We start from the raw sequence: 26853 nt of genomic DNA, 5'->3' as shown, positions 1-26853 counted from the left end.
CAATTTAATCAATTTGCAATAGTTTAAGATAAGTTTAGTTATTGAAAAATACATTTTTGCGCAAATAATATTGAAATTTTTTAAGATTTGCAAACGATTTTTGGGATTTTTTGCCAATTCTAAACTTTTTTTGAAAGTTGTATAAACAATATCCAGATCATTTGGATTCCCAAAAGTGTTCGAAAATGTGTTCGAAAAAAATATATATTTTTATTATAAGAATTCATAATTTAAATTTTGTATTTAAACCCTTTAGAAACTTTTAAATTTATTATGAAGGAGGTATTTAGTTAGAACAATTAAGGGACACACATACATATTTCAAATAGATACATTTTTTATTTCAATATTTCAAAGAGCATTCATGTTTTCTTTAATAACTTTTTTTTGGCAATTTTTTTACAAATTCTGGCAAAATACTTTAATATAAAATTAAACTTCTTTTGTTTTAGTTTAATACTTAGCTAAATACCTTTTTGTGTTTTTTAAATAAAATAATTGAATATAATTTATGTTTAAAAGCTAAAAATACTGTAAATTTTGAATAATTTTTAGATAATTTTTGTTTTTCCGTTTCATAAATTCTTGGACGTAAATTTTGTAAATAATTTTGGATTTTTTGTTTGTTTCTTGTTTTTTTTTATAATAAAAACGTTCATTTAATTGGCATTTATATCTTCATTATAATTATGAGGAGTCTCGGTCTCATTCAACAGTTGGGACCAATTTGCATTAAGCTTAACAATTTCCAAATCCTTGTGTAACTGTTGTAAAGCAGGATTATCACTAATTAACTGAGGACTGGCGGTATTTAATACCGTTAATATGTTTTCCAATTGATTGGCATAGATGCGTAAACGTTCATTTAAGGGATGTATTACATTGTTGTGATTTTTGTGGGAGGACTGAAATTGAAATATAAATAGAAATAAATATGTATATTAAAAGAGATTTTATGGTTAAGTTAATAAGTTTAATGACAAGTTTAGTTACATACATTTAATTCTAAAATGTTTGCCATACATTGTTGTATTCTATTGTCTTTTAGTTGACCATCTGCTTGCCACATTTTGAGCAAATTTATAATGCCTCCAATCTCATCCTGATTATCAACAATTTCCGATTGTAACGATAAATTCAAATTGGGGAATTGGGGCAATTCAGTGCTGGGTGATAGTTTGCGATAGTTACTACACAACGTGCTCAAATTACAGATGTCCTCGGTTAAACGCTAATTTGTATGAAGGTATTTGTTTGTTTTATTTAAATATTAACTTTATTTATTTACTTTTAATTAACGAAATAGGGATTTCTTCTGTGTGTTTTTTGTTTTAATGAAATATTTAATACATACGATTACGACAAGTTATAGAATTATCATTTATTTGTTGTTTTCATTCATGATGGTGAGACAGACGATGAATGGTGATAAGTTGTGATGGCAAAATGTTTTTTGATGATCATGAATTTTGTTTATGGTTTATACATATTTTTATAATGGAATGATTGATTGATTGCATTACAAAGATTTTTAAGATTTATTGAATGATTGGTTTAATGATTTATAGTACAAAAAAAGAGGTTTCATTCATTTTAGTTTCGGTAATAAGTTATTTATGATGCGGGGATTTTAGGGTGATAAGTAAGTATGTACTACTACTACTACTGCGTTATAAAGTTTTTAAGTAATTTCAGCTAAAACATAAATAATAAAACACATACTACAACATTTAACAACATTATTTTATCATATTATTATTTACTAGGTAATTATTTAAATTAAAACATTTTTAACAAAATGATAAAAAGCAATAATGTTATAAATCATACGAAAGTAATGATAAATAAATATAAACAAAAGCCTAAAATCTTAATGGATGTCTGTAAAGCTATATTAAGTGCCGCAAATTTCATTATCGCTTTAATTGTTTGAATACTTGGAAAGTTGAAATCTCAATTCTTTTTTGGAAAAATACTTACATGTTCACAATGCTGTTTTTTTATTTAAGGTCGACGATTTTTGAGTTTTTTTTTTAATTTATCTTGAACGTTTGCATTAATTTTCACAAAAATTTCTTAAATTAACAATTTTCAGAAAGAACATTAATATTTTATATATTATTTTTCCTCTCTGTAAGGTGTATTTTTAAGAAAATTGTATTAATCAAGAAAATGCAGAAACAATTTTTGAACCTAGTTTAAACCATAATACTGTAGTTTGTAAGTAAGAATTGTTCACATAGTTGACGAAAATACATTAGATCAATTTTGTAATTGAAAGTTTTTATACAACTTTAGACAACTCTTCTTATTTATTGCAAAATAAAACTTAAAATCTTGTTAAACTAACGGGAACTAAAAATTTGTTTTATTTTATATTTAATTCATAAAATTCTTAACAAAAATAAAATATTTCGAACTGGCAGTTTTTACAGCTATTCATAGAATTCTATATTTTAAAATAAATATCATTTTTAAAAAAGTAATAATAAAACAAAAAAAAAAATAAATTTGTATTTTGTTTTTATTAAAAATCAAAAATAATATTTAAAATATGGTATATAAGTGCATAGAGTATAAAAAGAAATGTACAATAAAAATTTTAAATTACAATGGAAAAATACAATAGTTTTAAATAACAAAATTTTAATTATAAAAAAAAAAAATTAAATAATAAATACTCGCATAAAACAAAATTATTTAAGAGAATTGATAAGTGAATAAAAATATGAGACCAAATAGTAGAAATCAAATAAGAGAGGATACAAAAATATGCAAAAAATATTTTATTGTAAATATGTAATTCTAAATACATTTTCAAAAAACATACAGTTAACCGCAATAATAATGATACTAAAAATTTGTATAGCGTAAAAATCGTATAAACGAAAGGAACAAAGGGATGGTGTGTGAGTGTTTTTAACTTAAAATTAAATATATGTGCAATTTCATGTCAAGTGGCCCAACTCAAAATCGGCCCAACAAAAAATAGATTTTGATGAAATTTGCGCCAAGATTAGTACTATTGAATAGTATGACAGACACAAATTTTAAGATCTATCGGTCAAGAACTGCCGGACTTAGATGGGGTAAAAGTTGGACATTTTGATCATACAGAATTTTATTAAAATGAGTGTAACTTTTCACCTATTGATGATAGCAGAAATTGTCCAAAGGAGTACGGATAGCTTTCTTCATTATTTTCAATTTTTTTTTAATTTAATTTTTTTAAATGGACCCTTTTTTGCTCAAAAGAAGCTTAGACAATTTCTATATAGGACTTTATAGTCCTATAATGGGATTCGAGTAGGATATCTATCAAAAACAATATTTTTAACTTTAGAATAACATTTTTTTCAATATTTGGCACTTAATTTTCCCACATTTTTTCAAAATGGACGTTTTTATTGTTTTTTTTTTAAATTAAAAAAAAAAAAAACAATTAAAAAATATTTTTGAAAACAATGAAGTAATAGTTATCTGAACTCCTTTGGACAATTTCTGCTAGGACCATTAGGTAAAAAGTTACACTGATTGGAATAAAACCCTGTATGGCCAAAATGTTCAACTTACACCCCCTCTAAGTCCGGCAGTTCTTCACCGATAGAGCTTAAAATTTGTGTCTGGCCTACTATCCAATAGTACTAACCTTGGTGCAAATTTCATCCAATCCAATCGGAAGACATCGATTTTTAAAGTTGGGTCACTTGACACGAAATTGCCCATATGTATGTATGCCTATGTATGTTTGTAATTATGCATGTATATGTTTGGATATGGATAAAGTATTATTTGTTTTATACAATAATTGTAAGGGAGTCTAATACTACTTGTAATTTCTAATGAAATGTTTAAAATCTTACATCAATTTCATTACGATGACGTTGGATTTCTGCTTTGGTATTTGATAAATCGTTATTCTTTAACATTAACTCTTGGGTGGCATCCATTAGCTCATCTTGTAGTTTAACATTAACATCTTGCAAGTCTTTAATTTTTTCCAACATGTCTTCTTTGTTTTGTTGTAATTTATTTCTAAAGAAAAAAATAACTTGAGCTCTTAGCTGCATAACTCACAAATATTTTATAATTTAACAACTTACTTATCCATGATTAACTGTTGAATACAGTTGTCATTGTCCAATTGTATGAGACGCAAAACCTTTAATAATTTAGTAACTAAACTGTCTACTTCTATGACCTGGTCAACTACGGCTTGAGTAACCGAATATTCAACTAAGGAGGGCATTTCAGCCACTGAATCATGGCAACTCATTTCTTCCGTACAACTTGGTTGGTCACTATCATTGAGAAGGAAATAAAGAAAATATTCTCAATTCTGAAATGTTTTGACATGGATTTACTACTTACTTTAATTGGAAATTCATTTTGTGCACTCCTAACACATTTACTTGTGATTCCATATTCTGTCGATTGACAATGGCTTGTGAAAGGTTTTGCAAAGATTCATCATTTGTTGTTACATTAAGAATTTCTGAGGGTATTTCTATTTGTGATATCATTCCCGTACAAGATGATACCATGTTATGGGAGTGTGAATCTGGCATGGGCACATCTTCCAAAACATTGTCCATCATTAGACAAGGTTCTGTTTCAGAATCCAACATTTCTGTAGAATCTGAATCGTCTGTGGGATGAAAAAAAATACATATTGTTATACGAGGTTATCGTCATTAAAGTATAGTTTTGATTACACCATTACTTACCTCCATTATTCTCATTAATATTTTGTTGATGATTATTATTGTGACTATTCATATTTAATTGATTATGCTGATGCGGTTGATGATGATGGTGTAGACCACCGTTGCCTCCACCAGCACTGTGTCGTTTATTATGTCTTACTAGCAGTCGTTTGCCCGAGTGGGTTGTGGCATTTCGTATGGCACTAATAACAGCCGCTATAAATGATTGATTTCTTTGTGGTGACAAAGAACCATCACTGGCCGAATTCAATTGGAACTGTGTGTGATGGTGATGATGGTTATGATTTTGAGCCTGTGCAAAATTAAGTGTTTGTGGATGTTGCTGCGTTTGTGTAACTTCATGACCATTGAGGGTTAATTTCACGGATGATGTTTCACAATCCAATGAATTTTCACCACTGGCACTGACATTTGTTTGTGTATCATTTTGAAAACCAATATCCTAAAAAAACAAGGATTAAATATTAATAAATGCGATTTTGTAAGATATTTGTTTACAAGTGATATATAAAAGTAATAAGCCAAACATTTTAGTTTTGTTGTTTTCTGTTAATAAACTTTTTTGCTCAACTAACTACACCAATTGATTGTCTGAATTGATGATTAAATATATATTTTATGGGAATAATATTATGTAGATATTAAGTATATTATTGCCTTCTACGCTTATTCATGAATATATGCATGCTTTTTAAATTGAATACTTTTTTGTTTCACTATATCAATTTTTTTTCTAATTTCAAGCTTAAAAGTCCTTTAAAGAAAATGATCAAATTGTTAAAAAGCCAACCCACCCTACTTAATTTTAATAGACAGTGTCAGTGTAAGACTTGTTCATCTTCACTGCTGCTTTGCTGTGGAAAATGTAATGGAACAAACAAAGATTTCATTATTTTAAACACAATTAATTTCAAGACTTTAACAATCTTTATTACTACTACTATGAAAATATATGTATTTATATATGAATCGAATGATCTGATTAATGATATATGATAGACTCTGTTATATAGAAAAATTTATCTAGCATCTTGTTTAATAATATTTAAATTACTAAATTTGGACAAGATACGTTATTTTGCGTTGTTTTGTAAATAAATAATCTATCCTTATTGTATTAAATATTAATATAATGGAAAAGGTTTAGACATAATATTTTATTTTCCGTATGAAAACGGCATATGTACATACATTGTTTTTACCTGGTTGGAATATGAATTACGAATATGAAAAATAAGTAACATTTCGGTTTAACGATCTCTCGAAACAATTAATAAAAAATGTATATTAATTGAAAACTTTTAACGAAAAATTTCAATCTTCTTTAGATGACTGGTCAACGAATTATAATAGTCTCTGTTATATGAAAATAGTTACATACCGTAATGAATTCATATTTTATCAGTTATTAAGAGATTTAAATGCTTAGCGAAAAATTGTCTATCATCTAGATCCTTCATACTTTACCATATAGCATAGAAATATTATTTAGAGCATAAATACTTTAGATTTCCAACATACCTCCAAATCTTGTTCGGATATATTGTATGAGAACACTAACTGCTCTACCAAATTATCCAAACGTGCATGTAAACCAGATAAAGCAGCTGTAGCTCCTGAAACTGAGGCATTTTGTTGCATAATCAGTTCCTTTGATTTTGATTCCAAGGCAGCATATTTAGTTTGTAACATCCGATTTTCTTGTCTAGGGAGGAAGATAACGGAAGGTTAAATTAATTACACTGTACTTAATTTTGTATTCTTAATAAACGAGATTCATGCATAATACACTCACCTTCTCTGTTCATTTAACCGCACCAAATGTCTGCATTCGTCCCTTAACACCTTTACTTCCTCATCTTTGCTGGATAATTGCTGTTGACATTGTTGATATTCCGTTTCCAGATCCTTGAGAGCATCACACATGGCAGCCTTTTCGTGTTGCAAGAAATCTTGCAACTCACTAGATTCTTGTTCAATGGCAGCCTTTTCCTGCATTAAGCATTCTTGTTGCATGAGAGATCTCTCCATTTCTGCCTGAAGAGATCGACATAATTTTCTCAGTTGACCAACTTCCTGCTGACGTTCAATTAGCTCATGGCCGGACATTTGTATCTGTGATTCTAACATAAGAAGACTATCTTGATTTGATTCTCCCTCATCGGAAGTGGGAGTTCCGGCATCCAATATTTTGCCATTCCCCGCTATGCGTGCCAGGTTTAGAAGACCCATAACCTTTTCGGTGTTCATGTGTAATTCCCTTTGCATGGCTAATTTTTCTTCTCTTTCCCTCTTGAGTTTTACCGTAAGATCTTGCTCGCGCTGGGCTAAGTGTCGCACTTCATCTCGTAAACGTTCCATTTCTTGATCTCTTATCTCAGCGTGGGTTTCTTGATCCTTCTGTTCCACCGATTCTACAGAACGGGCGGAAAGAACAACACCAGCAAAAGCTTTTTCAATATCGCTATTAGTTAATGCAGTTTGAGAGCCCGTTTCGTGATATATTCTAGTTTTGCAAGAAGGCGTTTGAGGCTTTCTTAGGGAAGATGTTTTGGATAAGCTTAAGGATGAGGTCATGGTTTTATGTTGTGTAGGCGTGCTGTTGGAACTGGTGGCATAGGAAGTAGCCAAACTTTTACGTGAAGTCATAATGACCGATGAAGTCATTCGGGATTCTCTAGTAATGGAACTACTTCTTGAACTACGTCCTGTAAGATCTTCCACTGATTTTTGTTTACGCCTGCGGGGTAAGGTACCATACGGACTGGATGATGATGACTTAATTTCCATGCTAGCCATCATGCTAGAACGCATTTTCACAGAAGACAAATCAGGAGTAACGGACAAACCTCTTCTGGCCGTCGTAGATCTGGAGTTAGTAACTCCGGGCCACCGTCCATCATCGGGAGTTGATGGTGTACGAGCCCTGCTTAAAGAAGGTGTACGCTGTATTAAACGTTGCATACTCATCGAAGTCGTGCGACTCAATTGGCTGGGTAAAGTTTCGGGTTTTTGGGGTTTTCCTTGTGGAGTACGAGGTTGGGTACTGCGATAAGGAGTCAAGCAATTGTTGTTGATCTTCGAATTATTGTGCATTTTATCACTTAAACGTTCTCGTACCTGTTGAGCTGTACCCTGAGTGGGTCGAGGCAACGAAACAGCTCGTTTTAAGCCACTTAAACGTGGCCTGTTCTGTTGTTGGGCTGGAGTTGAAACAACCGTTACTTCCTTCGAGGAACTCTTACTCTTCATAATGAGACTTTCGTGCATTGACGGTTCAAACATGGCCACTTTTTTCTTAACATTATTGTGATTATTTACTCTACGCACGGCCATGGTAGTATGCCCTGCTATGGAGCTACTTTCACTGCCATTCTCGCTGCAACATTCATAATTATTCGAAGAACGACAACCATTTATATTGGTACCCGCCAAAATGTGTGGTTGTTTCGAATCATATACATCCGAACTGCAGCTAATCATGCTCGAATTACAAGACAAATTTATACCCTGGGTGGTGTCATCCATACCACCTTGTGTACTGCTCGCATAACCACCACTCTGATTACTTAATGCCCGTTGTAATGTGACATTGACGTTGTTTGTAATTTCCACGCCACTATCGCTGCCATCACAATAGTTTTGACCATTGCTAACATTAAGGGTAGGTTCTACTTCATCTTCGGCATCTGCATGGATTTTTAGACCATTCATTTTTGAGTCTAAAATATCCTCATAGATTGCAGAGCAGGGTCGATCCAGTTTTTGTTTCTGTTGGGATTCATTATCGCGATAAGTAGAAGATAAGTTGTTGTCTATGGAAGTGTTAGAATCGTTGTGTGTTGAGGATGTTGAGTTCAAATCCTGTTCCGGATTAAAAAGAATAGCAGACATATTTAAGATTTTGCTCTTTTTTTTTCTCCTCAATCAGTTCAATTCATTTTTCAGATCTGCAAAACAGAAAATTTTAAAATGTTATGAGAAGGAAATGGTTTAATTTATTTCTTAAATAAGAAAATACGAAATTAACAGTTGGCAATAATGCAAAATTTTCCTAAGTGAAATAATATAATTCTGGAATTGTTGTTGTAGGTCAGTTTTTTATACAAATGTGATTATTTATTCTGCACCAAATGCTGGCAAAACTTGCTGACTGTGTACTGAGTACATTTTCTGTGTGTGTGTAATATTTAAAATAAAAATGATAAAAATTCAAAATAAACAAAAAATGTCTGTTTGTATAATAGAAAAATTAAAACAAAACTCACGCACTTTTTACTAAAGTCAAACATATTCCGATGTGCTTTTTATAGATCTTTATTCATAGAAATTATATAGACATGATCATAAAAAATGTAAACTAGGAAGCCCTCAAAAATCTTGGCAGGAATATGAATCTGTTTGTCTCTGTTTCTCATTTTGATGGTGTTAATGCATTTATGCAGAACAAATATGTAAGTTTTGGTTTTTACGGTCAAGTTACATACAAAGATGATTGGGCCAATAGTTTTTAACACATTTGTTTATCTATTAGAAAAACTATTACAAACAATTCGAACAAAGCAGCAACAACCGCAAAACAGGTCCTTAAGTACACAAACGCAAAAAAAACATTAACAACGAATGAACTACATTCGCTTTTGACACCCTATCACAATTATGTAGCAGCAGTAGTACTGGTAATGGTAATGGTAGACAAATGACATGACCTAGATCAACTTTGTTCAATTTTTAATAGATTTACATTTACAATTCTATTATACTTAGAGAATGTAAAGTATCAGTCTAGGTATACTGAAATCCATATCCAAATTGTATTTACACGTTATCAACGGCAATAGCGGTATCTGTTGCCAATCTTAGCATATTGCATTACTGTAGAGTGTTTTAAGGTCGATTTTGATCAATACAAATGGGCTCTTTGATGCCTGTAGTTTTTCATCATTTAATTGTTGTTTGTTGTTGTATTTGTATTCGAATGACATGAGGTATAAATTCATACATGTTAAACTTAAAACATTTGTGGGTTATTTTATGTAGGTACATCGTACCTCTACATACATGTATGTTTGTAGTTTTTTAATTTATTTTATTTTTTGGTGTGACTATTGCAATTTTACTAGCGTGATTTTTTACTTTTTTTATTTATAACAATTATGTACATACATATGTATGTATGTATGTATGTATGACTACAAAAAAATGAAAACGTGAAAAGAAGCAAAAACAAATTAAATCAGGTTGTTTAATGAATTGAGTTCATGAAAAGATTATTATTTATTTTGTCTTTTTATGCGATCCAAACAAAGACATTAAATGCATACAATAGAATTGGATTTTTGGTTAATATTCATTTATTTATATGCATGTACTTACAAATGTTATTTGCCAATATGTAATATGACGTTAAAATTAACGGGGACACTTGTTGCAATTATAATTTTTTATATGATTAATTATATCCCACAGCACTTTTGTAGTGATAATATTATGCGTTTGTAATAAACAATAATCTCCTACACCCAATTTAAAGTATTCATATGTATTTATGTAACTATAGAATTAACTCGTATGTACTAATATAAAGTCGGATGCTGCCGATCATACTTTCTTACTTGTTTTTATTTTTATACCCAACATCAAAAGCTTGAAGGATTGATTTTGCCATTCCGTTTGTAACACATCGAAATATCGATCGTAGATCTAAAAGTATATAACTATGTGTGTATTTATTTTGATGCCTTATAAGCTTCTAAGACGATCCACAGTGGTATAGGAAAAAAAAAAGAGGGAAATAATTCGGTAACTTCTAAACGGTTAATCCGATTTTAATGAAATTTGGTATGCACAAAGAGGAGGTGTTGTCGAGTTTAGGTTTTGAATTTGGACCCTATAGGCCAACCAGGGGCCCGGCGGGGGGTCCTCAAATTAGGACACCTCGGCTATGTTAAATTTTTAAAACGATCCTATTTCTTCATTTGAGTTCCGATTTAAAAAAAATTTCGTATATAGAATCTCCTCATCGAGCACTATAAAAAATGTCGTCGTAGCAGTAAATTATCTCTTATAGTTTAGGAGATATTCGCATTTGAATATTAAAATTTTAAAATTTTTACCGTCCTTACTTTAGTTTTTTTGATAATAGCAGGTCCAAATATTTCCGATTTTCGCCATTTTTTTTTATTTGCTTAACAACAAGTTTATATACCAAGCAGTGAAAGAATTATGTAAAAATCATGACTGAGTCCAAAGTTATAGGCATTTAAATTTAAAAAATTAAAAAAAGGCGATTTTTTGTCATTTTTTTGGGAAAAAAGTATCTTTTTCTTTTTAAGTTATCTAAAAAGTTTCTAAGAAGATGTATATAGAATTTATACTTTTTGGAAAGCTGACTTTACATAAAATACGATAAATGAAACAAAACCTAAAAATTTTTGATACCGAGGGGACCAGGTCCATCCAAAAAAACCCTATTTTTTTTGGAAAATTAAATTTTGAGCAAAAATTCTCAAATCGCATAGTCGATATCAAATTATAGTGACCTGTTTTATATGACCCAATAAGTTCTTAATCATTTTGTAACGGGTTTCGATAACCCCGCCCCTGGTATGGATATAATAGGCAAAAAACCAAAAAATCCCATTTTTGGGATTTTTTAAAACTTTTTTGGGAATTCCGGGATTTCTAATAAGAAAATTCGAAATTTTTATTTAATTTTGGATTTTGAGTAAAAAAATCTACCTAACTGTAAAATTTCATCAAAAAATATTCATAAATAAAATTTTTATTGCAATTTGAAAAATTTGTATCTTCGCAAAAACTGAATAAAAAACATTTTTTAATTTTTTTTTAAAAAAGTATTCCGCGAATTTTTTAATTTTCAAAAATTATATACAGTTTTGAAAAATAGACAAAATTACCTTTCCATTGATATATAACATGCCTACCTAATGTTTTTTAAGTGACAAATTAATTAGGGAAAACTCAACATCTTTTAGAAAATTTACCTAGCACTATTATTTTCATCCATATATGTAACAAATTTAAGAGTTAACCTTATGGATGAAAATAATAGTGCTAGGCAAATTTTCTAAAAGATGTTGAGTTTTCCCTAATTAATTTGTCACTTAAAAAACATTAGGTAGGCATGTTATATATCAATGGAAAGGTAATTTTGTCTATTTTTCAAAACTGTATATAATTTTTGAAAATTAAAAAATTCGCGGAATACTTTTTTTAAAAAAAATTAAAAAATGTTTTTTATTCAGTTTTTGCGAAGATACAAATTTTTCAAATTGCAATAAAAATTTTATTTATGAATATTTTTTGATGAAATTTTACAGTTAGGTAGATTTTTTTACTCAAAATCCAAAATTAAATAAAAATTTCGAATTTTCTTATTAGAAATCCCGGAATTCCCAAAAAAGTTTTAAAAAATCCCAAAAATGGGATTTTTTGGTTTTTTGCCTATTATATCCATACCAGGGGCGGGGTTATCGAAACCCGTTACAAAATGATTAAGAACTTATTGGGTCATATAAAACAGGTCACTATAATTTGATATCGACTATGCGATTTGAGAATTTTTGCTCAAAATTTAATTTTCCATAAAAAATAGGGTTTTTTTGGATGGACCTGGTCCCCTCGGTATCAAAAATTTTTAGGTTTTGTTTCATTTATCGTATTTTATGTAAAGTCAGCTTTCCAAAAAGTATAAATTCTATATACATCTTCTTAGAAACTTTTTAGATAACTTAAAAAGAAAAAGATACTTTTTTCCCAAAAAAATGACAAAAAATCGCCTTTTTTTAATTTTTTAAATTTAAATGCCTATAACTTTGGACTCAGTCATGATTTTTACATAATTCTTTCACTGCTTGGTATATAAACTTGTTGTTAAGCAAATAAAAAAAAAATGGCGAAAATCGGAAATATTTGGACCTGCTATTATCAAAAAAACTAAAGTAAGGACGGTAAAAATTTTAAAATTTTAATATTCAAATGCGAATATCTCCTAAACTATAAGAGATAATTTACTGCTACGACGACATTTTTTATAGTGCTCGATGAGGAGATTCTATATACGAAATTTTTTTTAAATCGGAACTCAAATGAAGAAATAGGATCGTTTTAAAAATTTAACATAGCCGAGGTGTCCTTATTTGAGGACCCCCCGCCGGGCCCCTGGTTGGCCTATAAGGTCCAAATTCAAAACCTAAACTCGACAACACCTCCTCTTTGTGCATACCAAATTTCATTAAAATCGGATTAACCGTTTAGAAGTTACCGAATTATTTCCCTCTTTTTTTTTTCCTATACCACTGTGCGATCTAGCCGTGACCGTCCGTCTGTCTTCCTGTTGAAAAGACAATAGTCCCTAAACTGGAGGAGCTAGAGTGCTAAAATTGAAGATTGCATGGTATTTAAAATGGGCTAAAACAGTCTACATTTGACCATAGCCTCCCTATAAGGTCCTCTTCAGAAAATTACTTTTACATATACTATCCCAAAATCACCCAGATGGTCATATTAATAAAAATAAAGTAAATTAACCACTTTTCCGTATTCGGTTTTCCTAAAATCACCCAGATGCTCATTATACTATTGATATTATGACAAGGTTTTAATGGTAGGTATAAACGATTCGACATAGTATCTTACTTACGAATGAAAGTGATATAAGTTGTAAATATACAATATTTTATCAATATATTTGAAACCATCAAAAATATTTTTAAACTGCAAAAATTTTGTAAAATTCCTAAAAATTATAAATCGATTAAAATCTGTAATTAATATATAAACTTTATAACATTTGGGGATTTTAATAAATATTAACAATTGTAAATGGTTAAGATTGAATTTAAAAGAATTTGTATGTTCAAAAATCGATTTACTTGTGATTGTATTTTGATTACATTTACAAGAATGTTTACCTACATACGTAATCTTAAATCAAATTTTCCAAATCTTTCAAAAATATGTATGTATTATTTCAATTATATTGTTAATGCAACAAGAAGAAACATTAAAAAAACTTCATATTGGGTTATGACAAAGAACAAAATAAAGTTCTAGTTAATTTAAAATAAATACCAATTGTATAATTTTTTTTTGCAAATTTACATACATTACAAATAAATTCTCACGACAATATGCCATACTACCTATTTTAAATTCTCATTACAACAAAAAATTAAAATATTTTTTTTTTAATAAAAATAAATATTTTCTAAGAATCAACAAAATAAAGTTTTACGAAAAAATACAAAAACTCCAATTTATATAAAAAATCGTTAAAAGGCCTTTCAAAATAGTGTTCGTATGTAAGTACTGAAGCAACTTGTTGCATGTGTTGCACAAACTACCCACATAATAAACATTCATACATGTATACAAATATTAAACTAAATAAATTGTAATTAAATTAAATTGAAAAATCTACGACTACAATATCAACTACATATGTACATACATATATACATTGATTCTAGCAATATGTCGTCACCTAAAATATAAACATCTCTAACTAACAAAAAATTCAAAATTGCCTTTTCATTGATTCTGATTGATTCGCATCAAAATTAATGACCAAAAAAATTGACTCTAACTATCTACAAAAACAGTTCTGTGTATATAAAGTCTAACAGAGTTACTACAGGTGTTATAATGTCCAGTGTCATAATGTCCATGGACGTTATGACACATGGACGTGTCTTAGTGTCCATGGATGTTATGACAATTTCAAAAGTGTCTTTGTGTTTTTAAAACAGAAACGTATTGAAAAAATTGTTTATATTTTAAGAACGGAAGAAGAACATATTTTTTTGGTGTATGTTGCATTTTGGATTCCTTTTTAAAAATTTCCTGGATAGCCGGTCTTCGGTTGGGCTATTGCTCTAGAACCTTGTGACACTTTTGACATTGCCACACGCCATTGAAACTACATCCATATGTATACAATATACCGCTTTAAATAGTTTTTTTGCTTCTTCAATATTAGTTAGAGCCCTTTGCGTTTTAGGTGACGATATGTGCATATGAATGTAAGTAAAAAAAGTAATAAAACAACATGGAATGAAATAAAACAAAAATTATAAACGAAATAATCAACCAACCTATATGTATGCAACACGCCTATTACTAAAAACGGCCTCTCTAAAATTTTAACAAAAAACAACATTTCCAACATAAAAAGAATCAAGGGGACATTTTAAATGGCAAATCGACTACAAATACAAACAAAAAAATAAGTAGGAAAAAAAGAAGTTGTTTTTAATGTTTGCTGCTCCCCAAATTGAGGCAAATTTCTGTATGTGCAGCAAATTTAACACAATAAAAACAACAACAACAACAAAGTACCACGTACATTTCGAACAAAATAAAAACATGTACTCGTACTACACATTTCATTAAGCACATTGTAAATCTAATGATTTTCCGCCCAACCGGCAAAATTTATAGAGATTTATTTATACTACTTAGAACTATGAATATTAGGGTTGGCCTCAAAATATTTTCAGTTTTCATTTCTAATTGGTAATGTTTACTTCTAGTTTTTAATATTTATAAAAATGTATCTTAATATAATAATAAAGGTAAAAAGTCCATTAAACAATTTGTTATTTTATAAAAATAAATCGCGCTGATAGAAACAAACTTTTCAATTTAAATAGTTTTTTGCTTCTCCTGTTAAATTTTAAAAATGTTTGATAGGGCCGTTTGCGTTTTAGGTGACGATATGTATGTATGTACCTACACAAACATAAAATAAAAGTGGGATGGACAGTAAAATATCTTTAACGTCACTTTTCGAAAAAAGTATAAATGAAATTAAACAACCATATTCTAGCAAAATTATATAACATTTTACTTGTGTCTGTCTGCATCACTTTCATAAAAAAAATCTAAATATTTTTTTATACGAATTTTTCAATTTGACTTGTACTCCTCATATTTTATTTTATGAATCCAATAAACAGACATGCATGAATTTAGCTTTTTTTATTGTATGTATGTATGTATGTATTTAGAACTGAAGTTGTACGTATTTCCGCCTTATGGTTGATGTATGAGAAGAAATACACTACAATATAACCAATAATACTACATACACACACTGTCATTCGTACATTCCGTTTAGTACGTTTGTGCTATTGGACTTTTACGCCCTTTTCCACACATTTACCCCATCTTGGCTGTTTAAACCTCCAGTTGTGTGTAGGTCTTTGCATTTCTTATATTTTTTTTATTTTTTTATTTCTATTATTACTTTTGCGGTTATTTATTATTTCAATTTCTGCACACAAAATTTAATTTATAAAAAATAAAGCCTGATAAAAACAAACTAAACATATAGCGCTCTAACCGCGAAAAGGTTTACATACAACAAACATATACGATTCGCGTTTTTCTTTCAGCGAAACTCGATATTTAAGGTTGCCAATTACCGTTACATTTTCAAAGCAAAAACATGTTTTACTTTATGGAACTTATGTAATAAGTATCTCCTGCAAAGTTTTGTTTTTAAGATTTATTTATAAAAAAATTTATATTTTTCCTTTAACTATAATTTAAGAATTTCACAAAAATTCAATTTCATAGATATAAAAGCATCAGAAGAATTAATTCCCAATTTCGTTTCTCGAATTATCGTATGATGGTAATCTTTAAAGGCATTTCATTCTTAAAGATATCCATCTAGTTGAATTAATTCCCGTATTTATTAATTCCTACGGATTGTTTAATTTTCTTTTGAATGAAAAAAATAGATAATACAGACATATATGTCAGTCAAATTCTAAAAACTAATACACTTTCAGATAATACAGATCATTGTTCAAAACTAATCGATTCTATCTTTAGTTTCAAGCTCTCAATTTTGGATCTCTGTGAATTTAGTTCAAATTTGTATATATTTATCCAACGATTTGGATATTAAGTAAGAAATAAATTTTTCAAAAAGGAAAAAAGTGGTGTTAGCCGCATTTGCTTCTTATACATACCTTTCATTTGAGAAAAGAAAACTTGCATGCGTAAAAAGCACTCACTAGTAAGTAAAAAGGTGAGTTAGTAAATTTAATGTCGTGAATATGCTATAAACGTCAGTCGTATTGTCTTGTGACAATAACAGGGCTTAAGATTTAAAGCAATTGTTGTTTATACTACATAAATACATATGTATACATTCATATGCTATTCCGTGCATGGCAATTACTTTATTTTTTATGTTTGAGATTTACTTAAAGTAACATTCGTGGCTGCATATACATATGTACGTACTTATACTTACATACATATGTACACACTTATGTATGTATATGTACATGCCAGCTAGACAGACATGAAATGATCGGACGTATGAACGGACTTACATACTGGCATAGAATTCGAAGTGGGTCGGTTGTTTTGGTAGCGGCTTTATTTTACTTATATCTAAATATTTTCTTGCTGTTGCCATTGTAAATTAACCAAAATTTATGGAACAGCAACAAAAACAACAAAAAATAAAAAATCATACTGTTTGTGATGCAGAAAAACAAGTCTCCAGCAATGACTTTCAAGTTCATGGATACGACGTTTCTTTATGAAAAGAAAAACTTTTCAAAAAAAAGAGAGAGTGTAGGTCTGATAAAAAATAAAATACAAACAAAAAAATAAACGTACATATGTATGTGTTTACGTATGTATGTATGTATATATATGTGTTTAACTACTTATTTTAAACTGAACACAATGAAATGTACTTCATTTATTATTTTTTATTTTAGCAGACTTAATTAAAAAATAATTTGTTCTTAAATAAAAAAATATAAATCCTTTGCCTACGTCATAGAATGGAGTTATGTAGGTATATGGAAAGGATATCATATAATTTAGTTGTTAATGAAACAAACATGGGTTGGTTCAAAAATCCATCAAATATTTATAGGTTTGTATTAAAGTGTAAGGCGTCAATTTTATTACCCACGTCACTTGGGTAGATATGAGTGGGATGGAAGGTACAATTTTGCAAATGACGTTTAATTTCATTGTCAGATTTTTTTCTAATGTTAAGAACAAAAAGAGAGCTACATTTGGCACTAACGGTCTTTAATAACTGAAAGTACTGAGAATAATTAGGCTTCCAAATAAATCTTGCAAAAACCTTTAACACACTGCAAAAATAAACGAACTGTTCCATATAATACACAGTTTTTTAAACGAATAAACCCAACTTTTAAAATCGATGTCTTCTGATTTGGATGAAATGTTCACCACGGTTAGTACTATAGTAGGCCAGACACAAACTTTCAGCTCTATCGGTTAAGAATTGTCAGAGTTAGAGGGGGTCAAAGATGAACATTTTTGGTCATATAGTTTTTTGTGTTTGGCCTACTATCCAATAGTACCTACTAACCTTGGTGCAAATTTCATCAAAATCGATTTTTCGAGTTGGATCACTTGAATTTGCCCATATGTACATTGCTATACTAAGCAATTCTGAATTTAATAAGGACCCAGTTGGATTTATTTATGCATTTACCAACGAAATAACGCAATATCGAAATTTATAATGAAAGGAAAGCATAAAAACACATTTTTAGTTAATAAAAGTAGTTTTAAGTTATAATTAAATCCAAAACTATAAAATATAAAGAAAAGTCTTATATTATATAAATAAATCAAAGAGTTGCAACCATGTTCATTGCATTAAACAATTTATTAAAAAAATTTTATAATTTTAAACAAATTGAAAAAGAAGGGATACATTACTATTAATGTACATACATACGTAGTATGTATGTATGTATGTCTGTACGTAGATAAACTCGTATTTTTACCATTTTATGGTCTATTAGTTTCATTGATTGCCTTTTTTACCAATTTTCTGTTTAAGTTTTTCTTTATTTGTGAATGATTTAATGTATAAATATTTGAATTTTTAATTTCCTGCTTTTATTATTTTTATACATTTAGTGGACAAATGTTAAAATGGCATTTAAAATAAATTTCAAAAAGAATTTAGTTTTGTTTTTGTTTTTAACAATTTCAACAATTTGTGTTAATAACTAGTCCCGCTAAAGCTAAAGAACTTCATGCTTCATTACCAGCCAAATACGCGTATTTGAAACAAACAAAATATCAACAATCAAAAGAAAAGGTATGATCAGTGACTACCAACTGACAATCAACAGACAGTCATAGTTTTAAAATATTTCGAAGTTATGAAAAAACACATATACTTTGTATAATACAAATAATTAACGAAATTGTTGTTTAAATACGTATTCATCACAATGGGACGAGGTAGCAGTAGTAAATACTTGCTCAAATATTTTCAGCATTTTTTTATTGTTTTTATTTTCGTAACACAACTAGTTAATAAAGTAAAAATAAGTTAATAAATATATTACAACAATTTAATAGAAAAATAGATAATAGAAACTTAAAACTCGCGCCACATGCAACTACACACTCACACTCGTGTTGTGAAAGCCAATATTCATTTAACGTATGTTTGTAGGTTATGATGATGATGACGATGAGTAAAACAAACAAAACACAAATCAACTTCTTTTGTGTGGTTTCCTTTAAGTTCTTTTTAACGTATGCCCTGCCCTCCCCTCGTTTTTATGATTCGCTTAATCAAATGTTAAAAAAAAAATTGCAAACTTATCATGCACACACGTACTAACTTATGTACATACAGAAAATCCTGATACAAATTATAAAATATGTTCTTAAATATTTTCGAAACAGGTTTCAAAAATTTCCTCATTATGAACTAAAGGTCTTTTTCCAGTAATAAGCTCAAAATTAGAGAATTTTCGAAATCAATTTCGATAAAATTATACAAATTATACTGAGATATGTACGTATGTTTACAAAAAACTTGTCACTTTTGAAATTATTAGTTCATACAAATCATGTTGAAAAAATTTATATTTTTGGTTTCCCTGGAAATAATGTAAGTGTGTTTATTTTTGCCATTTCATGCTCCAAAGAATTGTGGTGTATCGCTAGATATTTATTCCTTTATAAAGTTTTAGGTAACTGACTATTAACGTAAACATCTCGATATATTTTGCGCTTTTTGTGTAAATGGATTTTAATTTTTTGTTTATTTGAAACACTTTGTTTTTGTTGCTTTCTGTTTATCTTTCTCACTCTTTCTCTGTGTATTTTTTGCTAAGAAAATATATTTTGTTATGGACTTGATTGGAGAACAGCGACCAAATATAAATTTAATTTAGACTTGTCTTTAATTAAAAACTAAACACATACATATGTATGTATGTACGTACTTACACAGTAACAACAACAAAAAACAATAATAATAATGAAAAAAAATTATAATGCTGACAGAGCTTCTTCTGTGGACAATCTCAAATTCATTGTCATTTTGTTATTGTTCTGTTTTAGTTTATTGTTTAAATTTTTTATGTTGGTAAAGTAGACCCACATATACACACAGAACTAAATATGTATGTAAATACAAATTCAAATATGGTACTAAATGTTGACACTTTTAATGTACATATGTATGTACGTCGTAGCTGACTAAATTTCCAAGGCGATATTAAAGAAGATGAAAATAAAACAATATTTATTTATTTATTTTTAATTTAGCTACAAACATTTTTGTATAAAAGTTTAAAAGTGTTTATTTTAAATCTAAATAAAGTTTACCATACATTTTAATCCCTTCTTTTTTGAGTGCATCTTTTAAATTAACAAATTGTTGCAGTCTCCAGAATTCGTTAAAAATGTATGAAACATCCGGGCAACAAGAAAAATCGAGTTCATTTGGCTCTTAAAAAGCAAAGTGTTAGATTTGAATTGTACGTGCTTATTTTAGATATTTTTGTCTTCCATTTTCCCATTTTGTGGTTCAATGATATTTGACAATTTCGGTTTGTCTAGCCAATTTCAAAAAATTAATAATCCAATAATAAATATTTGATTTAAACATGTGTTAAATTTAAAGTTAAAGATTTAATCCATTGTGAATTACTGAAGAATTTTTGAAACTATAATTTAGTTTATTTGATGTAAATATTACGTCAACTTTTAGATATGTATGTATTAGTTTGTTTTGAATTTTTGAAAAAGAATTAGAGCCGATTTTATAGTTTCATTAAATTTCCTTAAAACATCAAATTTTTCAAATAGGTATTAGCATCATATTTACATGACAATTGAATATTTGTCAATAATCAATAAAATTTAAATTTAATTTAATTTAGTTTTATTTATTTATTGTAAAATTTTTTTATTAAGAAACCTCCTAACAGTTAAATGCGTCCTAATCTTTTGTTGTTGTTTAACTTCAGTTATAATATGTTTAAAAATATGTACATACATATGTACATACGTATGTATCTTCATTAGGGTATGATCATTTTTTACAAAATTGCAAACTTATTAATAATAAAAATCGTGTTCGCGGGTCATTTTGACAAAAAAATCATTCGCACCAGATGTCTGTCCGTCAGTTTATTTAAAGTAGTTTTTATCTTCCAAATCCTGTAAAAACGGTCCAAAGACATAGAAGATATGATCAAAATGCCGTAAAAAGTACAGAATAAATTTTGATGCGAAAACTTATTTGAAAGCAGAGAAGAAGTAAGATTGTGTTTCTTATACATACATACATATGTATGTATTTGCTTAAAATTAAATATGTATTTGCAAAAAAATGTTATTGCCCTAATGTACTATAACAACATACATACATATTATGTATGTTTATTTATTTAATTTTCCTTTTCTAACCAACATTACAAATAATATGGTAGATTTTAAACCATAACAACATATTTTCTTTAATATATTTTAAGTATTTCATACATACACATACATAAATGTATATAAATAAAAATAATTTTTGTGTTAATCTTTAATAACTGTTAAATAATAGAAATTCAATCCTTTAACAACTGTACGAGTAACATGATCACGCAAACTTTTGACGTTAATACTCATACTGACGTTTTCAATTGTACAACAATATGTATTTCTTTAAATATGTAAGTTATAGACAATAGACAACACGACGTCTTAATATGAGCACAGGAAAACAAAATTTATCATTGTTAACCTAAGGCAAAGTTTTAAAACAAATTGGTTTCTGATTATCATAATTTTAATTAAAGAAATTGAATAAAGTCTTTAATACCCTAAATTTTCCTAATCAAGTGCATTTTAAAACTTCCAGTTCTGTAATATCCAAAAATAAACGACTTTTTTAGCTTAGTTCTGATATCGTTATCTTGAATTACCAGGTCCCATAATATGTATAAAAACTTTCCCAATATCTCCTTACAAATAACCAATAACTTTATCTACTATTTTTATATTAGTCTACATTCCTCAAGAGTATATCCTATTTGAGAATTACATTTCTGTTTCTATAATAACCAGGGAAACCAAAATAAGCAAATGCATTTTTATGGTGTGTCGTATGGACTCATTACAGACCAATTTTATAATTTTGGCATTGATTTTTAGTGTATATTTTTGCATATTTTACCTATAAGAGCATAATTTTGCATGATTTAACTTTAGTAGCATGTATAAGGCATTTTTTCCGAGTTTTTAAGGCATATTTTGATGTTTTACAATTTTTAAATAAATTGTTTAGTTTGAAAACGGCAAAAAATTTATTTAAATAGTTTTTTATTCGATAAAGCATTCTATATTGGGACATGAAACCGATAACTTTGGATTTCATGAGACCAAGTTTTTGTTTTTTAGAGGATAATTTTTGTTTGCCTGATAACAACACAACTCAACAATATTATATCGGTTCACTGAGGTGAATTCTTTTAATGAAAGTTTTGCCGGAAGCTGTCAAACTCCATATCAAAATAATTCTCTCTCAAAACGAACGCTGTTAAACTCCATACATAAAAAATAACTTTTTTTAGATAAAAATTCAACAATATAAAATTTAGGACTTTTTTTTAGGAATTTAGGACGGCCTAGATAAAGAAATCTGTATAGGACAAAATAGTTGTAAACTAGTGTTATTAGTTATTTTGGTTCCAACTCAATTAAATTTGATTTGTATCTTAAGAAAATCACAAAAAATACAATTGCGAAATAGATGTAAATGGGAAATTTTCAATTCAGATTTCAGATTTTCAATTTATAGGTTTTTTAACAAATTTGTTGTAGAAAATGTTAAACGAAAATTCCACTTATATAGAAAATTTAATTTAACTATTGTTACTTTAATTTAGGGCATAGCGATGCATCGCCAGAAAATTTTAAATTTTAAATTAAACAAGAATAATTTATGTGTAAACTTTGGACATTATTAGTTTAAGGACTTATTCCCGAAAAATTTAACAAACATCAAAAACTAGAGCTAACCAGAAATTTCAATTTGTGTTGTGTTTACAAAATATAATTTATTTAAAAATTGAACTTAAATAAAATTTTATAAATTTTTTTATGCATACTGGAAATCCCTCAGATGAAATAATTTTCATCTAACAGACCTGCTCAACAATGTAAATAAAACAAATCCCTGAAATATTTTATTAGTTGTATATACTATATATGAATAATTTAATTTTTATAACAAAAGAAGTAAATATGGTATACAAACATTGATTAATATTTTGTCTAAAATAAATAAATTATGTATATTGATGTATGTATGGAAATATGGTTATGTGTTCGAGTAGGGGCATATTAAGATACTCATCAAACGTGTTTTAATTTTTGCAATTTAGTAAACTTTTTGATTAGCAGTTGTTTCGGTTTTTATTGTGTATTTTTATTTATATTTTCACGTTTAAATCAGACCAAAGATAAGCGAAATGTTTATTTGTGTTAATTTTTTTATTTAAGCAAATATGTACATACATATGTACGTATAAAGAATATAAAAATGGGGTAAAAAACCATGTCAGTTTTATCACTGTTATTGTATATAATTTTATAATGACTTGGAATTGCAATCAAAAACCTAACTATTTTTACGTTTTAGGTGATTGATATACGTATGAAAAATTATTTTAAAGGGAAATAAATGAGCTGTTTGCCATTACTTATAAGTAGACAACATGACATCCCTTGATAAGATATACATAAGTAAGCTATTGAATAATTTCAAAAAAAAAAAAAAATGTTGAGGGATGAATGAAAAATAAAAGTAGGCAGGTGAATGAATACAAATACATTCTTGGCTTGAAAATGAGACACAGTGGGTGTCCTTCTTTTTTTAAACTTCTGGATCTAACATTACTTCAAAGATTAAGTTAAATAATATAAAGTAGCACAAGTAAAACAGATGTTTTTTAATTTGCTTCAAAAATGGCTAAAACTGAAATTCTGTGTAGGCAGTAGCAATTGAGAACATATTTTTTCACTTTCAACAACCAGAATCATATAAATTATGGCGTCACAAAAGCGCCAGTCTGGCTTAATAAAACAAATGTGAAAAGGGATTTTTTGTTCTCAACAAGTTGTTCATAATTGTTTTAATAACTTTTTAACTAAAAATTTTGACATAGGTATTACCCACTGTATTTTATCACAAATGCACTTTTCCAAAAAAAATTTATCGATTTTTCTTTCTATATATTTTATTTATACAGCACTATAATTACAATTCCAATTAATTGCAACTCACCCTAAAACACAGGGATAAAATTCTTCCTTTCTTGCGTATTTTTATTCTTTATTTCTTTATGCTCTATGACACGTTTGTTATTAAATGTATTCCCCTAAGGACTAAAAATCTTTGATGCTGAATATTGACATGAGGGTCGTACGATGTTTGAAACGAAAATGTGCGAAAATTTTTAACAATAGAGAAGAACCGCTATTTAAAAAGTAAACAACTATAAAATACATACAATACAATAAATAATCAGCACATATGTATATACATTAAACAATTAAAATACGTACACACAGTCACTGTTACTTAAAACAAAACAAGAACAATGAAGAGCGAGAGAGAGAGAGAGAAAGAAAAATGACAGCTGGCGTAAAATATGTATGTATTAATAAAAGGACCTAAAACTGAAAGACTGTTGCTGATCCTGAACTTGATCCTGTTTTTGTTAGTCTAATACAAATTCGCTTAAAACATATACAAAGGCACTCTTTTAAATAATCTACTAACACATTGGAAGGGATAAACAACTACACAAACAAATACATAAATGTGTACATACATACATACATACATACAGAGATAAATAGTCAATAATTTTTGAGTTACACACATTCGTAAATATGTCCATACATGCATTAATTTTATTGCGAATATCTTACATCTTCTCTTTTGTATTATTAATTTGTTTGTTATTCCTTTTATTGATGTTGTTGTTTCTTTCGCCTTCTTCCAAAGCTTGAAAATGCTTCTTAACTTTGATGTTGTTGTACTCATAAAAGAAAAAATCTTGATGGGAAAAATCAATTTTGTCTTTGGACAAAATTTTACTTTAATTCTATTCACTTGTTCTCTTGCTTTTTTTTTTTTGCAAAATTTAACATTTATATTTAATTAATTTATTCGCTTTGCTAAGGCATAAATTCACACTAAAACACATTGACGATTATAAATAAAATATTTAGATAAACAACACCTTTATGCACTTCCGCAAAAATAAGAAAATATTTATACATAAAAATAATTAAGACAATTATATACTGTTATTGCTTTTCCGTCGTTTATGTATTTTCACATGTCTAACGCAACGGCCAACTCAAAACTGAAAATTATTAAAAAGAAGTAACAGAAAGAAGAAAACAGAAGTTGAAATCTATCTCATCCACTTTGCAATACAAAATAAATGTGGTGAATTTACATAGAAACATCCTAAATATTTTTACTATAACTTTGGTGATGTTAAGTAAAAATAATTTTATAACAATTACCAATCAAAGATAAATGTTATTAGCTGTAATAAACAAAAACACTTTATACAAAAACAATCTATAAACAAATTGTTTTCTAGTCATTTAATTTAAACAAAATCTACTACATTTTGAAACAACTAATAAATGTGTCGTACTAAGTGTGGTGAACTAGTAGGTAAAAATTCAACACTTTCAACATGATGCCAGACCGGTAATTTATGTTTCTTATATGTTTGAAACTTCATCATATCAGCACAATGATGTTAGTATGTTAGTTTTATATAGATACATATGTATCATTCAATAGTTTCAGTTCAAAAAAAATTCGGTAAAAACCTCTCTAACCACGAAATACATGGTACAAAATAACTTTTACACATTTTCTAAAAAGTGTACACAGTCTGGCAATGTTAATAAGTTCATCACGTTTGGTGAAGTACAGAAGATACACACCACAATTTATTTTCAGCTTTGCGTACACAAATCCAACAGATACAAGATACTTTTTATATTCGAATGTATGAGTGAGTATGTTTAGGTTATATTAATGGTTACGTTAAACGTATTTCGACTGGAAGGTTGGCATCTTCTGTAATCACGCTTCTGTGAAGTCGGAATGTGGAATGGTCTGAGGCTGGGGGTTCTGTGTGGTGGAATTCCTCATGTTGACGGAACGTCCGCACTAAGCTTGCCGTCAATATGGGTACCATGGAGGAGTCCAAGGTATTCAGGTTGGCTAAGGAGGGGTGTACCGGGCCAGGGGTGAAAACCAGCAGCCAAGAGTCCCCGCGGTAAGCAGTAGTGGGATAGCGTACCGGAGTGTGGAGCCATCGCCAGCCCAGCCAATATGATTGGACGACATTCTTTTTGTAAAAAATTTATACTTTTTTTGTAAAATATTAACAAATAAGCTTTAATTATTAATTATATATATGTGAAATTTCTCTGGTTCGATTCCCAGCCACGTCGTTAGAAAAACTTCTTTAAAATGTTAAAAGACGTAATTATTCAACATTTAGTTTGTTTACTAAAAATTACACAGGCCAACAAACGTCGAAAAAGTATTTTCCCTCGAGATATACATATTAACCCCAAGTTAAAACAGCTATCTATGAATGCCAAAAAAGACGATTGTAAGGAAACTTGATGTGATGGAGAAATTTCGATGCCAGTTTCGGTTCAGAGCAACTCATTCCCTTAGAAAAGTAGGATCTATGGGCTAAACATTTGTTAGTCTGTGTTATAAATCTCTTTGAAATAT

The 26853-nt window shown here is 28.7% G+C and overlaps 1 protein-coding gene across 3 annotated transcripts; it reads right to left on the bottom strand.

Annotated features, from left to right (window-relative positions):
* Positions 1-481: 481 nt before the first annotated feature.
* On the bottom strand, positions 482-25627 carry LOC119602576 (sporulation-specific protein 15). Of its 3 annotated transcripts, none has more exons than XM_037954164.1 (9): positions 25611-25627; positions 6523-8677; positions 6249-6432; positions 4728-5169; positions 4372-4648; positions 4104-4301; positions 3864-4035; positions 998-1231; positions 482-905 (listed from the first exon to the last, which is right to left on the bottom strand). In XM_037954164.1, the coding sequence occupies exons 2-9, from the start codon at positions 8619-8621 to the stop codon at positions 660-662; spliced, it is 3852 nt and encodes a 1283-aa protein (XP_037810092.1). In that variant the 5' UTR covers positions 8622-8677; positions 25611-25627; the 3' UTR covers positions 482-659. The 3 variants fall into 3 exon arrangements, with proteins under 3 accessions (XP_037810092.1, XP_037810091.1, XP_037810090.1); XM_037954163.1 differs by lacking the exon at positions 25611-25627 and adding an exon at positions 24355-24493 and having other exon boundaries at positions 483-905; XM_037954162.1 differs by lacking the exon at positions 25611-25627 and adding an exon at positions 25005-25429 and having other exon boundaries at positions 485-905.
* Positions 25628-26853: the final 1226 nt, after the last annotated feature.

Source organism: Lucilia sericata, unplaced genomic scaffold (assembly GCF_015586225.1).
Source record: "Lucilia sericata isolate MDLA Ls3-8-SP2 unplaced genomic scaffold, ASM1558622v1 Contig000242F_arrow, whole genome shotgun sequence".
In the NCBI taxonomy this organism is placed as follows: Eukaryota; Metazoa; Arthropoda; class Insecta; order Diptera; family Calliphoridae; genus Lucilia; species Lucilia sericata.
Note: the sequence above shows the minus strand (reverse complement) of the source record. Positions and strands in the feature narration are given on the sequence as shown.

What these genes read in the sequence shown, in the direction of transcription:
- LOC119602576 (XM_037954164.1), bottom strand. Translation starts at nt 8,621, where the DNA reads ATGTCTGCTATTCTTTTTAATCCGGAACAGGATTTGAACTCAACATCC. An exon ending in GTCATCGTAATGAAATTGAT is followed by an intron (nt 1,232 to 3,863) that starts GTAAGATTTTAA and finishes CATACAAATTAG; the next exon opens with CGTTTAACCGAGGACATCTG. An exon ending in CAAACATTTTAGAATTAAAT is followed by an intron (nt 906 to 997) that starts GTATGTAACTAA and finishes TTTCAATTTCAG; the next exon opens with TCCTCCCACAAAAATCACAA.